This window comes from Bidens hawaiensis, unplaced genomic scaffold (genome assembly GCF_021521415.1).
Source record: "Bidens hawaiensis isolate Kalapana, Puna unplaced genomic scaffold, B.hawaiensis_p1.1 tig00060324_1, whole genome shotgun sequence".
Lineage (NCBI taxonomy): Eukaryota > Viridiplantae > Streptophyta > Magnoliopsida > Asterales > Asteraceae > Bidens > Bidens hawaiensis.
In genome coordinates, this window is record NW_027500886.1 from 34,445 (window position 1) to 50,226 (window position 15,782).

General features: G+C 35.1%; 1 protein-coding gene across 1 annotated transcript; it reads left to right on the forward strand.

Moving 5' to 3' along the window:
* Positions 1 to 14,146: 14,146 nt before the first annotated feature.
* On the forward strand, positions 14,147 to 15,612 carry LOC143603017 (APO protein 3, mitochondrial-like). The gene is made up of 2 exons (XM_077079954.1): positions 14,147 to 14,553; positions 14,721 to 15,612. The coding sequence occupies exons 1-2, from the start codon at positions 14,147 to 14,149 to the stop codon at positions 15,526 to 15,528; spliced, it is 1,215 nt and encodes a 404-aa protein (XP_076936069.1). The 3' UTR covers positions 15,529 to 15,612.
* Positions 15,613 to 15,782: the final 170 nt, after the last annotated feature.

Below are 15,782 nucleotides of genomic sequence, written 5' to 3' on the forward strand. Positions count from 1 at the left end.
CGAAGGGCGATTGAGGACATTGTGGTTTGTGGAGGTCCGTTCTTTGGGGATCTCCAATGGAGGTTGGCATCACTTCCGACCCGTTATGGGGGGTTGGGTCTCTGTTCAGCCGAGGATGTATCTACATATGCTTTTGTGGCTTCGAGAGCACAATCTTGGTGTTTTCAAGACCATATTCTGCGGGGTTGTGATATTTATGGCTTGGACTCTGATTATGGGTGTGCGATGGATCGTATACGTACTTCATTTCCAAATTTTGATCTTAGCGGGTTCTCTAATAAGGACACCGCCCCCCCTAAAGCCCAACATGTTGTGGCGAGTGCCTTATTTAGTTGAATCGTCAAGAGTTTATAAGTGAAATTTGATCTATCCCCTCACCAAAAGGCGGTGTTTGAATGCCTTCGGGCTCCTCGGGCTCAGGATTTTCTAACGGCCATCCCATTGAAGGATTAGGCCAACGTATGTCGGGTTTGGAGTATCGGTCTATCCTTAAGTACCGGTTAATGATCCCTATGTTCCCGACTGATGAGCCTTTCCCAATTTGTCGCAAGGTCTGTTTGGATTCTTTTGGTGACCATGCGGTGCATTGTAAAGAATTTTCTGGCTTTAAATACAGACATGATTGGGTTAGGGATGTTCTGTGTGATGTTCTTAAACGGGCAGGGATTTCTGCTAAAAGGAGGCCCCTGTTAACTTTCTCACGGGTCCTCTTGAAGGGAGGTCTACTTTACGACCAGCTGATATTCTTGTGTTCGGGTGGGCAGAGGGAAACACGCCTGTGTGGATCTTACAGGAGTGTCCCCTCTTGTTGGGCTCATGGACCGTGGGTTTGTTGTGGGTCAGGCTGCGTTGAAGGCTGAATCGGGCAAAGTTGTTAAACACGAGAAAGCTTTTTTAGATAATCAACATGTCTTTCTACCATTTGCCTTTGATACATTTGGTTTTCTTGCCCCAGAGGCTGTGAAAATTTTTAGTAGGGTTCAGCGCGTCGTACACGGAACCTCTTCAGCTTCTAGGTCCCAAAGTTTTGTTTTTAGCAGGATTGGCTTTGATATTCAAAAGGGGGTTGCGGCGCAGTTTGTTGCCCGTTTACCTGCCACTTTATTGTAATCGTTTTATAGTATATTTGAAAGCAATAAATAAAGATTCAATGGTGTATCACATATAATAATCACAGGTGCTACTATCTTTTGCTTCAAATCAATAAACCAAATTGCCTATAAGGTATAATTAAAAAACTAACGAAAACGGAAAACGATACCAACATTTTAGAGGCGACTTTAAATGAAAAATACATATTTAATAAAAATTAATTATCGTTCAAGGCCGGCTCCGAGAATCCTCAGAACGTAATAGACAAGTGAAGGATGTTGATCAGTTCTTCATGTATGTAATAGAAAACATGGATGTTATGATAAACCTATAACTAAAACATACATGTTACAGCAGAGAGAGAGGCCACGGCTGATGAGAATGATCCAGACGACATGACAGTCAGCTTTGTCGAGTTCCCCTTTAGGATGTATATTAGTGATGGGGATTAGGGTTCTTGAGAAACCGAATAATATAGAGGGAGAGAGGCTCACGAATTATGTGAGGGTTTAGGGTTAAGTTATGTGATGTTAATTAGTCTCTCCATATTTATATACATCCAAGGGGAAACCCTTGATTAGCAAGAAAGGGTAATTTGGTCCATCAACAAAGGCCGGCTCAGGAGGTCATCTAGGTCTAGAAGACCTACTAACTTTGATGATTATGTCACCTACCTAACTGAAGCTGACGCCTTTCCCAGAAAGCTTAATGATCTTACCTCTTATAATGAAGCCATGAGCAGTGATCAGTCTTCTGAATGGAATAAAGCGATGATTGATGAGCTTGATTCCATGAGGAAAAATGACATTTGGGATTTGGTAGAATTGCCCAACGGTGTCAAACCCGTAGGATGTAAATGGGTGTTCAAAACAAAACTTGATCCAAATGGGCACGTTGAACGCTATAAAGCAAGATTGGTTGCAAAAGGGCTACACTCAGAAAGAGGGAATTGACTATAAAGAGACTTTTTCACCTGTCTCTCGAAAAGATTCATTAAGGATCGTTATGGCCCCGGTAGCTCACTTTGATTTAGAGCTGCATCAGATGGACGTGAAAACCACTTTCCTTAACGGCACTTTAGACGAAGAGGTGTACATGAAGCAACCTGAAGGTTTTAAACCTGAAGGTCAAGAACATCTAGTCTGTAAGCTCAAGAAGTCAATATATAGGTTGAAATAAGCATCACGTCAATGGTACCTAAAGTTTTATGAAGTCATGAAGAAACAAGGTTTTGCAGAGAATCAAGTGGATCAATGCACCTACCTCAAAATGAGTGGGAGTAAGTTTACTATACTTGTCCTTTACGTAGATGATATTCTATTGGCAAGTAATAGTTTAGACATGTTGCATGAGTCGAAGCGATTACTCTCACATAACTTCGACATGAAGGATCTTGGAGATGCTTCTTATGTTATTGGCATCGAAATTCACCGAAACAGACACAGAGGAATCTTAGGATTATCTCAAAGGGCCTACATTGACCGTGTCCTTACTCGTTACAACATGCAACATTGTAACCCAACTGCAGCTCCTGTAGTTAAAGGAGACGTTTTCGGGGCATTCCAATGTCCGAAAACAGAGGTTGAAAAGGAGAAAATGAGATTGATACCTTATGCATCAGTAGTCGGGAGCCTTATGTATGCACAAGTTTGTACTCGTCCAGGTATTGCTTATATTTCTGGAATGTTAGGCCGTTATCAGACTAATCCTGGCCTTGAACACTGGAAAGCAGCTAAGAAGGTAATTCGATATCTTCAAAGGACGAAAGACTACAAACTGACTTATAAAAGAAGTGATAATTTAGAAGTGGTAGGCTATTCTGATTCTGACTTTGCTAAATGCAAAGATGACAAGAAGTCCACTTCGGGGTATATCTTTATGTTAGCGGGCGGGCCCATCTCATGGAGGAGTCATAAGCAACAGTTAACGACTACTTCCACCATGATGGCAGAATATATAGTTGTTTATAATGCTACCTGCTGTGGAATGTTGCTTAAAAATCTGATTTCTGGGCTCAAATTAGTCAATTCTATTTCTAGATCATTGAAGCTTTATTGTGATAATTCAGCTGCCGTTTATTTATCGAACAGTAACAGTTCGACTGGATCTGGTTTATATCTTGATACAAAGTATTTGTTCGTGCGTGAACGAGTTGAGAAAAATAAGCTTTGTATTGAGTATATTAGTACACATAATATGCTAGCGGATCCGATGACTAAAGGTCTCCCACCTAAAGTTTTTGAAGAACATGTTGCTAATATGGGATTTACTGAAGACCTTATTTAATTGCATATTGTACTTATTTACATTTTATTTAATAACATTTCCTCGGTTTTGATTTTGTATGTCTCTTAATATGTTCTGCATGCGTAATGACATATAGACAAATTATTATACAAATCAAATATTTGAAGGGCTTACTTATATAATTTTGATCATAACTACTTAGGTTTTAAACAAGGACTGCAGTATGATTAATGGAGGTCTTGAGCTGATGTTCAATTCAATGATTGTATTTCTCTGCTCCAGTTTAAGTTTAAAGCTAAAATGAGTGTTAAAATCTGCAGACTAATCTAATGCTCATAATAAATAATTATTTGGCCAAGTGGGAGAATGTAAGAATAAAAATATGGATATGTATATTTATGTATGGCCTACTTGATCATTTATATTATAATAGATCAAAGTTAATTAAATTATACCTTATTATTATATTAATAAGGTATAATTTAATTAACTTTGATCTATTATAATATAAATGATCATGTAGGCCATACATAAATATACATATCCATATATTTATTCTTACAAAGGAAGACTAGAATCTTTGTGATCTCTAATTCGATCATGAGAGCATCCGGGTTACCACCAGTGGGCCTCCGGGCCGGTGGGTTATCCCCGAAAATAGAGGTGCACAAATCGAGTTTTTTCTAATACCCGGGTTCGGGCATGATCGGGTATTGGAAAATCGGCTATTAAGAGAAATCGGGTAGGGTATTGAGGAGAAAAACTCTACATATGTACCCGGGTAGGGTATGATCGAGTTCGGGTATAACCGTGTATTGGAACCGGGTATGTGTCCGGGTATTAATACCAGGTTTTGAATTTCTAGTTTTTTATACATTTTTAAATTTGTTTGAAATTTAAATTTGCTTTCTAATTTATAAAAATAATTAAACTATATTACAAAAACCGTTTATAAAAATAATTAAACTATATTACAAAAACCGTAAATCCACTTAAGTACAAATTAGTTACTTAATAATATGTATTTTAAAAAAACTTAAACATAAAAGTTGTGAAGTAAACATAATATATATTGTGAAACTCATGTATTATTTCGAGTATTAGAAAATTGGTATCGGGTATAACCAGGTATGGGTATAGGGTATGACCGGTTCCAGGTACTTACGGGTAGAAATCGGGTACGGTTCCGGATTTCCGGGTACGGGTATTGAGCTCCAAATGCATACCCTATCCATACCTTACGGGTATGGTCGGTTCCGGTTTCGGGTATAGTATACCCGGGTATAAAAAACCCGGTTCCTGGTATTTTTTCGGGTACGGGTTTTTTGTGCACCTCTACCCGGAACTAAGGATAACTTGGAGGCGCTTAGGGGCTCCGTACAGCTGTGTTGGGCTAGCTGGCGGTAATCTTTTGTCATTTGGTCGCTTGTACGGAATATCTAGGCATTCTATATTTGTTGGCCGTTCAAATAAAAAACAAACATAAAACTGATGAAATAAAAAAGTAAAAAGTAAAACTATTAGACTAAACAAGTTATTTAGGTCAAATTATAATGACTAAAACCGTAATTAGCTATATCATTTAATTAAAATTATCAAAATGTTAGAAATTTTCATTGTAACATATTTCGATATAAGCAAATCAAACATGTTTAGCTTTTATTTTTATCAAAAGTTTAATTAAACCTCGTATTTACCCATTTTTAACCCAACTCAATAGCAGGGGCGGCCTTAAGGCATGGCGGGGTAGTCGACGATCATAGGCCCGACACCCCGCTAGGCCCGAAAATTTTTTTTTTCAAATTTTTTTCTTATATATTTGTATGAAAAAATATGTATAATCAATATTTTAACACAATTACATAACAATTAGCTTGGTCTAGTGGTAAATGGGTATGACATTTAACCAAAAGGTTGTGGGTTCTAGTCTCATATGAGACATTTTTTAAGCTTATTTATACAAAATTTTTTTACACAACTCAAATCATAATTTAGTAAACTCATTTAAAATTAAATTGTTTAAACCCAACAAACGTTCCTTTTACTTAAGGCCCAAAAACTATTTCGTCTTTGGCCCAAATTTTTTTTTCTGCTTTTCGAAGCCGGCCCTGCTCAATAGTTACAGTTACACCAACTTGTTCAATACTATTCTTAGATTCTGTATTTCAAAACCGAAGTGTTTTTTCAGTTTTTTACTATGTTCTAGCAGTGGATATCCAGACAATAATTAAATAAGTTATGAACAAAAGAAGTAGAAGTAGTTACAATTAGGGGTGTGTTTTTTACCGTATCCGAATAAGAAACCCGACCCAAGGCGACCCAAGACCCGAATAACCCGACCAAATCTATCCAACTCGTTTAAACATCTTACCCGAACCCGAGATTAACTATTTGGGTTGGTATCCTGACATTCAGATTGACCCGAATAACCCGAAGTAGGTTAACCAAGGGATGCGACAATGTTATAACTTCAACATGCGTATATCACTATAGCGCCATTTAAGGTGCTATTACTCGACATGTGTTAATCAGCCTCAAAATTAATTTAATGAACCCTAAATACTAAATGGTATATATATATATATATATATATATATATATATTTATATGTATTGATAACTGATCGGACATTCTTTATTTTCAATTCCATTGGAAGCAGCACAATAACATTAACAACTTGACAGAATCTTTGTTTTCGTTCTAATTGATTCAAGGTAATAATGTATATAAATATGTTTTATATTATGTTTCATACTAATTATGTTCAGTACTATTCAATCTATAATCAGTTTGTAGCTGAATGTTTATGTTGGATGTCCTATAATCACATTCTATACTAATGAGATATTCAATCATGTTTTATATTTGAGTACTAGATGTCCTCTAAATTATAATATATTGGTTTTATATATTTATGATGTTGCTAAAGTTGATTTTTTTACTTGTTAAACTCGACCCGAATTACCCGACCCGTTCAACCCGAACTTATTTGGGTCAGTTCTTGGGTCAATTGCCTTTATGCTCAAACCCGAATAACCTGATCCGAACTATCTAAAATCCAATTAAATTACCCGAAAAACACCCCTACTTACCATCAATTGACATACATTTCAGTTGAGCTAACAAGTTTTGTCTGTGTTATAATGTATCAAAAGTAACTATAATTATTTTATCCAATCAAACCAACCACTAACAAACAAAAGCGACATCGATAAACAAAAAATAATTAGAAATGTTTGTGAAAGGAATAGTTAATGAGAGCAATACAAAAAGATCTGTACAGATTGATTCAATACAATCAAAGCAGGTCTTCAACTGTGAAAACGTTTTTATCGAAAAGGCAACTTAATTCTATCGAATCAATTAAAAAATTGAAAATGAATAGCAATGAAACTGATGAGCAATCGATATTAGAAAATACATAAGCAATAAGCATGATTGGAGATCAAGATAGTTTTATTTAATGATGTTAGAGTAACCATATGTAACTTCGTAAGCATGATTGGAGATCAAGATAGTTTTATTTAATGACGTTAGAGTAACCATATGTAACTTCGTAAGTACAAGGTAATTTGTATTATTTAGAAAACTTAGGTAGTGTTTGGTATGTAGTAATAATAGGAAATGAAATGAATTATTGTGAGAAATAAAAAAAGATGGGTTATTATAAAAGGAATCTTATTTCGTTAAAACCATTATAATTTTCTTAAATGAGTTATTTTCTTATTTGATGTCTTTAAACCTTTTAGATGACTTTGTATTATGTTTTGTTCAAATACAACTTCCTACTAGAGTTTGTTAGTTTGTTTTCTATCAAAATAATTTCTTTTAATATTTTGTTTTTCATTTTATTCCTTTTTCACAATACTTTCTCAACAACAGTACGTGAGAATCACCGCCACTACCTGAACGTCACCACCGTCGCAGCCACCGTCACCACCTGACCTCCACCGCCATCGTCGCGACCACTACTTGACCACCACCATCGCCACCGCCACCGCCACCACGTTGCCACCGCCACTAAATCGCCACAACCAACTGACCACTAGTGCTACCACCACCGTCGTCGTACCCACCACCGCCATCCCCACCACCATTATTGCCACTACCACCACCACCATGGTTACTGCCTGACCGCCACCATCATTGGCTTCACTGGCACCACCATCGCTACTGTTGCGAAAAAAAAATTGAATACTTTTATTTATATTGAGATATGAGAATTTTTATTATTTCTATTTTATTCCCCCCCCCCCCCCCCCACCTCTTTTGTTAGCAAATAAATAATAATAATTTGTTTCATTCTAATATGTCAACCAAACAAGACAAATAAATGGTAATACTGTTCATTTCATTCTATTGTCCTTTCCATTCCATTACCTCCATGCTCCAACCAAACATACCCCTAGTGTTTTTTAGTTATTTTTAGGTTAGTCTAATAAGGATTATTATTGATTAAAAGTTATTAAGTTTATAAATAAGGTTATTTGTAAACATTATTTATCATAACAATTAATAAACGATCAAGTTTAGACAAATCATTGATATTGATTACACTTTTAAATCAAATATTGAGTTGGGTTGTGAATGTAGATGGTTTGAAAGGCATACGGATAGTAACAACAATGAAAAAGTCAAACTTGGAATGAGAGAATTTTGAAGTGTTTGCATGAATTCTTCAATTTCCTGACTAATATCAAAGTAATAATTAACGAGTGAAGTAAGGATTTGGTAGCGGCTTAAGCAGACTTAATATGAAAATATGAAGCTTTCGAATGTCGCTTTGAATACTTAAAGTGACCGTCTTGTAGTTTGTGCTCAAGCCGGCGATATCAGAAGTTCAAATGACAGAGAATATGATTTTCTCATCATTTCAATATAACTTCTTCAGTATTTTTATACAAATACATCTTATGCTCGTCTGTAATGTATTTCGCAAATAAAATTATATAACTTGATTAAATTAGACATGAATAACTATATATATTTATTACGCGAGTCAATTTTCAGTTAAAGTGAAAACGCGTTGAAATTCATAAATACATACATCTAATGGTTTATTGTTACGCAACTACATAAAGATTCCCTCTCCTTCTACTAAATTGGTCAACGTTACATATATGTGTTTACACGGCTTTGTACTGAATATTATTTTTGAATTAAACCCATCCATATACATTCCTTAGTGAAATGCTTTCATACATTTTATAAAAGAGCGTACACAATTATCATCGCAACTCAACATGATTACATTATCACACATATAACATAATACAATAACTTCAAAATGGATGGATGATTTTGGTATGAAAGCGGTTTGCTTATGAAAAAAACAAAAAAACACTAATTAAAGGTAGACTAAGATGATTGAAACAATCACTCCTTCAAAGAATTTTGACAACATGAAGAAGGGGTCTTAATGGATATAACACTTTTGACATTCTTGACCAAAAGCTTAAAAATTTTAGCTTTGATTTCACCTCTTCTTGGTGGAAGCCTTGCAACCCTTGTTCTTTTAGGGCCTTTAACTTCAACCATTTTACTTTGACTTTCCATTGGTCAAACAAAGCACTTTTTTTAAAAATGAGAGAAGAGGGGGCAAGTGTGGAGAAAGGAGTGTGTTGAGTGTGAATGGTTATGGGTTATTTATAGTCAAAAGTGTTCACACAGAGTGACAAATGACAACTGAGAATGATATAGTCAATGATAAGTTATCATTATTCATTAATGATAACCAAGTTTTTGTTATTATTTTGTTTTTATATACTTTTTGGTCAAAGGAGTCCGCACAGTGAATGTGTGGACATGACTAGCCTTGGGCCATTTTGACTTTTATAATGTTAAATGTATTCACATATATGATTTTAACATTCAAGCCAATAAATAAATAGCTGTTAGACTGGTTGTTAATTGACTTGGTTTCTATACAATCATAACGTATAAAATAAATTGATTTATGTCCACCTCGTCTCAAGAATATTCAACAAATGGAGCAATGGCCCCTCTACGTAATATGGGTGTTCAACTCGTGACTCAAAACTTGCTTTAAAAAAATCAGACAAACCAAACTGACTAGTTTGTTTTCAATCTCGAGTCCATAGATAAGCCTGACTCGACGTGTGAACAAAATCGAATGCATTTTTGTGGATAATAAGCATGATGCATTAGTATTTAAGATCTTTTGAAAAGTACATAATGTTGTTTGGTTCATATTGTAATTTAGTTGAGTGACTCATGAACTATTTAAATCACAACCCAAACTTAAACGAACTCGCATCTTAATCTGAGTTTAATTTTATACAAAGCTCAATTCTGAGCTTCACGAATATTTTGTGCTCTTATTCAACCATGAGTGTGTATGAAGTTAAGTGTATGTTTTTCAAATGAAAATACATCATTCTCACATGGTGGCACAGGTGGGTTTAAATCATAAACATGTACTTTTGTTTATTAAAGATCCTATTAAGAGTACACATCCAATATATAAACTAAAACAATATTTTCATAAAATCAGCAAGTATGGAAATAAAATATACAAAAAGTTTGAGCTAAAACAAATAAGGCAAAACTATTAAAAATTGAAAATGCAATAAAAGGGTTTTAGACTATATTCAAAGGTTCATAACTATATGAGTATAATTGTATATACAAGGCTTTGCCTTCGTATATGTGAGAGTTCAAATTCAATTGGTAACAAAAAATACTCAGTTGAATTGTATATATATATATAAATAAATATATAAATAAATATAAGTAAACATGTTATGAAAGTTCATTAACATACATTTTAACAATTTATAAACAATCATAACCTACTTATTTTCAGATTTTATACAATCAATTCAATTTTATTTTAATTTTTTGGGAAACTAATTTGTATATAAATTTATAGTCAAATAAGTACACATAATGAGTTGTGAACTTGACTTGAGACTCAAAGTCAATTCTATGTCTTTATTGCCTGGGCCATTTTGACTTTTTGATGTTAACCTTGACCGTTATCTCCACATGGTTCCAATTTTTAACTTTTAAGCCAATAAATAAGTAGGCTTTGTCATAGTTGATGTTATGGACTTGTCGTATAGAGTCATCAACCATAAAATAGTTAATAATATCATTTCTTTCTGCGTTAATATTTGTGAACATTGCTTGATTTAGTTTATAAATAAATTAATGATCTATTTTAGATATTTTTGGTACATAATAACTAAATCATTATATATACATAGATAAATATCAGTGGTTGATGTCATGAAGTTATTTTTGAATTTTGTATTAGGTTTATTAATGGGTTTAGTTATAATATTGTGATGTCTAATCAAATACGACGCCCTGCTTGCGGTGCGCACATATAATGTATATATGTGTGAACCCTTGGGTGGGCAAAAGTAAAATTGCACTAATTTTGACGTTATTTTACTAATCACGTGAAAATAACGTTAAAAGTGGCGGAAGGTTAATCAGGCATCATGTGGTGGCGTTGATAGCCGAAAGACAAGGGCACATGCACAAATCAGCCGGTGTCCCGATGATTGAGTGTTATGTGTCTTATGTCCAAGGCTTGATTCAAAACTACTATCGAGCCGGGGGTCTCACCGGAAGCAGCCTCTCTATCCCTATGGGATAGAGGTAAGGCTGTCTACATCTTACCCTCCTCAAACCCTACCATAGCATTGCTATTGGTGGGATATACTGAGTACGATGATGATGATGATGATGAATCAAATACGATTGTTTTGTGTGTTAGTAGTTTGTAGTACTTTAAAACAAGCATACGTTGAATACATGTTTGAGGCTTGTATGTGGACATGCGTTAATGGCTTCTTTCTTTGGTGTATAAATTTTACGATCAAATTCATGCCATTTTAATCAGTAGTTAGTATTGCATTTGCTTCTTTTTTGTTTTATTTTATGTGTTTTAAATAATTTAATTTGATGAAATTGTTATTTGGGTTTATTCCAAAATCAACCAAATTCATGTCGGTTCCTGCTGCCATCGGGCAAAAGTTTTACCCATCGAATAAACATCGTTTTAAATATGCTAATTTTTTGTATCATAAGTTATACGAGTGTTGTTACTATTATCGTCGTCTACTGAGGTACCATAACGAACCAAACCGATACCGATCAAATTCATGTCATTTTAATCAGTAGTTATACGTGTGCCGAAATCGTTTTGGACGTTTCTAGTTCATGTCATTTTAATCAGTAGTTATACGTGTGCCGAAATCGTTTTGGACGTTTCTAGTTCCGGTGTTGTAACAAACTTAACTAATACCGACCGAGTTCTTGTTGTTGCACCGCCACAACGCGACTGGTTGTTACCTAGTTTTATTTAATATCATAGTCACACGTAGTGTCTCTCATTACCCACCAATCTAATTTTCATATTTAAACCATGTTTAATGGTTGGGTTTTAACTAACAAAAGTTATTGTCACACCATTGTTAGGTAGGTGAAGGGGTATTCACTAACTAAAACAATAAACATGTGTAAGGGTTTAATATAAATAGATAAGTGTGATTAGTTGAAAAAAATGTGGCTATTTTTGTATGTTGGTTTCCTATTACACTTGTCTATTCGTCTGTTGGTTTCCCAAACACCCCCTTATTCTTATTAAGAGAATTGTGGTTGTTGTCCTTGTGCTTTGACCAAATTTACGATTTTCGTCTTATAGCTTTGTTTCCACCTGCAATTAAACCCGTTCCAACTAATTGCAGATTTAAAACTATTGGACTAAAGACACATATTTGATCAAAACCAAGAACGACAACCACCGTTCTCTTAATAAGAATAAGGGGATGTTTGAGATTCCTTATTTTTACATCTTTATAAAGAAAAGTCATAAGTCACAAATTTGTATTACCTTTTCCTCTAAGTTAGTCGGATTGGGTTTGCTATCCAAAAGGGGGTTGCGGCGCAGCTTGTTGTCCGCTTACCTGTCACTTCATTGTAAATCGTTTGGATGTTTCTATGAAATATAAAAGATTTAACACATATAACCCAAAAAAAAAAGTTAAAAAGTAATCTCAAACACATACTTTTTCTAAGTTACAAGTCATAACAAGGTAAAAATAAGAATATAAGAATCCCAAACACCCTAAAGGGAGGTTGAGTTAGGGATAAAACAAATGAATTGATTTGTATTATGAGCTATTTGGGTCGGACTTACTCGTACCCGGATATACCCGACCCGAGTGAAACTCCAAAATTTCACAAAAAGAACGATTTAACACCGGAATTGGGTATTTGGGTAGCAATTGAGGACCTAAACCGAAGGTATAATATCGCTAAAACCCACCGAATACACAATTTCTTATCAATTGAATCACCCACTGTTCATGCTGGCCATCCACTTGCAGGTAGTAAACTCTTTTCGATTTACAATTGCAAGTGTTAAAATTTACCCATGATTGCTTCAATATAGCAACGAATCCAATTTGGCATGGCTACATTGTTTTTAAGAAATGCATACCAACTGTTTGATGAAATGCCTGTGTGAGACTTGCTTGGTTATGCGGCTGCATTTTGTTAAATTTAAATTACCAATTAAAATTTAATAAATAATACAAAATACATTTGACATCAATTATAAAGTTTACTCATTTTTATTTTAACAATTTGTTAAAAGTATATTGCATGGTTAATTTGGTACATCTAATGTCTTAGGTTGAGTAGACTCTGATACATTTTGTTCACTTGGATTTTAAAGTTGCAAGTAGCATCCATAGTTTGTAGCAAGTCTGGCAATCCAGACCGAGTTTATCAGAAGTGACTCATTTTAAGAATTGGGTCATTGTATTTTTTGTGCTAAGCACATAATGAGTATTGAAGACGAAAAATTACCTGCTTAATAAATGCATACCAATTTATCATATTACACAGCCATGCAATCCTGTATTTTTTCATTGAGTTCAATCAGCTGAGTCAATGCTCATGACTTTGATAAAGTCCTCTTCACAGTTATGATCGTCCTTTGCCTTTATGTAAATGTTTTGAGAATTTCTAAAGAGGCAGGCCCTCTACATATTTGTAATATACTAATATACAAGTTATCAGTTATCATCATAGTATCTAGGGGTGTGCATGGATCGGTTTGGGGCGGTTTTGAGCCAAACTCATAGCCATAACTGATATGTCGGTTAATGGAATGGATAACCATAACCATAACCGATCCGTTATGGCGGTTTCGGTTAATCGATTTTGTAGGTTATAGTGAGTCGGTTATGGGTCGGTTAACTGTAACCAAAACAATGTAACTGGACCTAGAAGTTTGGTACCAGTTATTACAAAAGATGACATGACATAATCTAACAAAGTATATAATCCATAATATTAATACCAAATATTCAAAAAAAGAATGACTTTATATAATCCAACAATGAAATCCGAATTAATTTGATAACAAACGTTGAACCAAAAACATCAAAATGATATAATCCAACAACATGTTTGGTAGAAGTTAATCCCAAACATACTAAACATATTGTTGGTTAAATAAATGGGTCGGTTAAGTTATAGCGGTTATGGATTTATCTTTAACCAAAACCGACCCGTATTTGGCGGTTTTTAAAAATTCATTAAACCGACCCACCAGTTATGTCGGTTATCGGTTAAAATCGGTTCGGTTATGGTTCGGTTTAACGGTTATGGCGGTTAAGTTGCTCACTCCTAATTAGTATCATTCATATTGCCTTAAAGACTGTTTCCTGGTAATTTAATAAAGCTTGAAACTTTAATCGTCTTACACTCTTACCTGATGGTTTCCCTTTTTATTTACCATGACAGCTCTATAGCGGATCATTCGATGCACCGAACATATTTATCCTCATCAATCTTTCATCATTTTGATTCTTTGAAGAAGCTCCAATTAAGTCCTACCCACCTTCTAGTTTTTTCAAGAACCCTAACAGTAGAGACAACCGACGCACCAGATGGCGACTATGATCATCTGTATGCAGACATACCGAAACCCGCTAAGAGCAAGTCTGAGAGAAAACCCTACCCAACACCTATGAAAGTTTTGGTTCAGAGAGCCAAGCAAGAGAGAGAAGCAAGAAAATTACAACCATGCAAACTTCTAGAAGAGCCACCTGATAACGGTCTGCTTCTTCCTGAACTTGTTGGTGTAGCCCATCAAGTTTATCGAGCTAGAGAGTTGATATTATTGGGTTTATCAAAGCTTGTGAATGTTGTTCCAGTTCTTCGATGCAGGTATAACCGTATAAACCAATATACCTTACATTTTCAACCAGCTTCGTTTCATGTAGTTTGATCCATTGATAAGAATCCATTATGCATTTGGTATAAATCATTCAAATTTCATAGTCTATTTGGCCCGTTAAGATAAACCATAACCCAAATTATGTACTGCTTTTCAGCCATTGTTTTGAGGTTCACATTGGTCAAGTAGGGCATGAGATCAGGACTTGCACCGGTCCAAAAAGTGGTCTAAGAAATGCTACACACGTCTGGCGAAAAGGAAGAATTCATGATGTAATTTATTTTCCTAAATGCTACCATCTCTTTGACCGTGTTGGAAAGCCCAGAGTTTTACACAATGAGAGTCGTAAAGTTAAACAACTTCCCGCCATTGTAGAGCTCTGCATACAAGCCGGGCTGAATCTTGAAAACCACCCTACAAAGAGAAGAACCCTACCCGTTTACAGCATAGAAGGTAGAATTGTTGATTTTGAGTCAGAAACAAACTTAGTAGCCATTGAAGATACCACGAATGACTCAAGGTTAGATCTTTCGTTGACCAAAGGGTTGACTTCGAAGGAATTAAGCATCTTGACACTTGATTCATGGTTTGAGATGATATCAGGGGTGCAAAAGATAATGGAAAGATACGGAGTGCATACATGTGGATATTGTCCCGAGGTTCAGGTGGGTCCCAAGGGGCATAAAGTTAGAAATTGTCGGGCGTCGAAACATCAATCTAGAAATGGTATGCACGCGTGGCAAGAAGCGACGGTTTTTGATTTGGTGGGACCCAATTATGTATGGCATGTTGCTGATGTGTCAGGGCCTCCGTTGTCTAATGATCTGAAGAGGTTTTATGGTAAGGCTCCCGCGGTTGTGGAGTTGTGTGTGCAAGCGGGTGCGCCTGTTCCGGGTGAATATAGGAGTATGATGAGATTAGATGTTGTTCCTCCATGTCGTGATGAACTCGATCTTGTTACATGATGTTTGGTTTTACATTTTTGTTGCAGACATGTTACATGTAAAATTGTAGGACTGTGTTAAAATGTAGTTTTATTGTTGTTATTACATTTTTTTGGTTTTTATTACCTTGTTATGTATTATATATAAATAAAAAAATATAGATATAATATGGATATACTCCAGAGCAAGATTTATCACGGATGGTTTTCGTTTTTTTTTGGAATATCGAATCAAGATCAGAAGATTCTAATAAAATGTGCACTGTAAACTTCTAA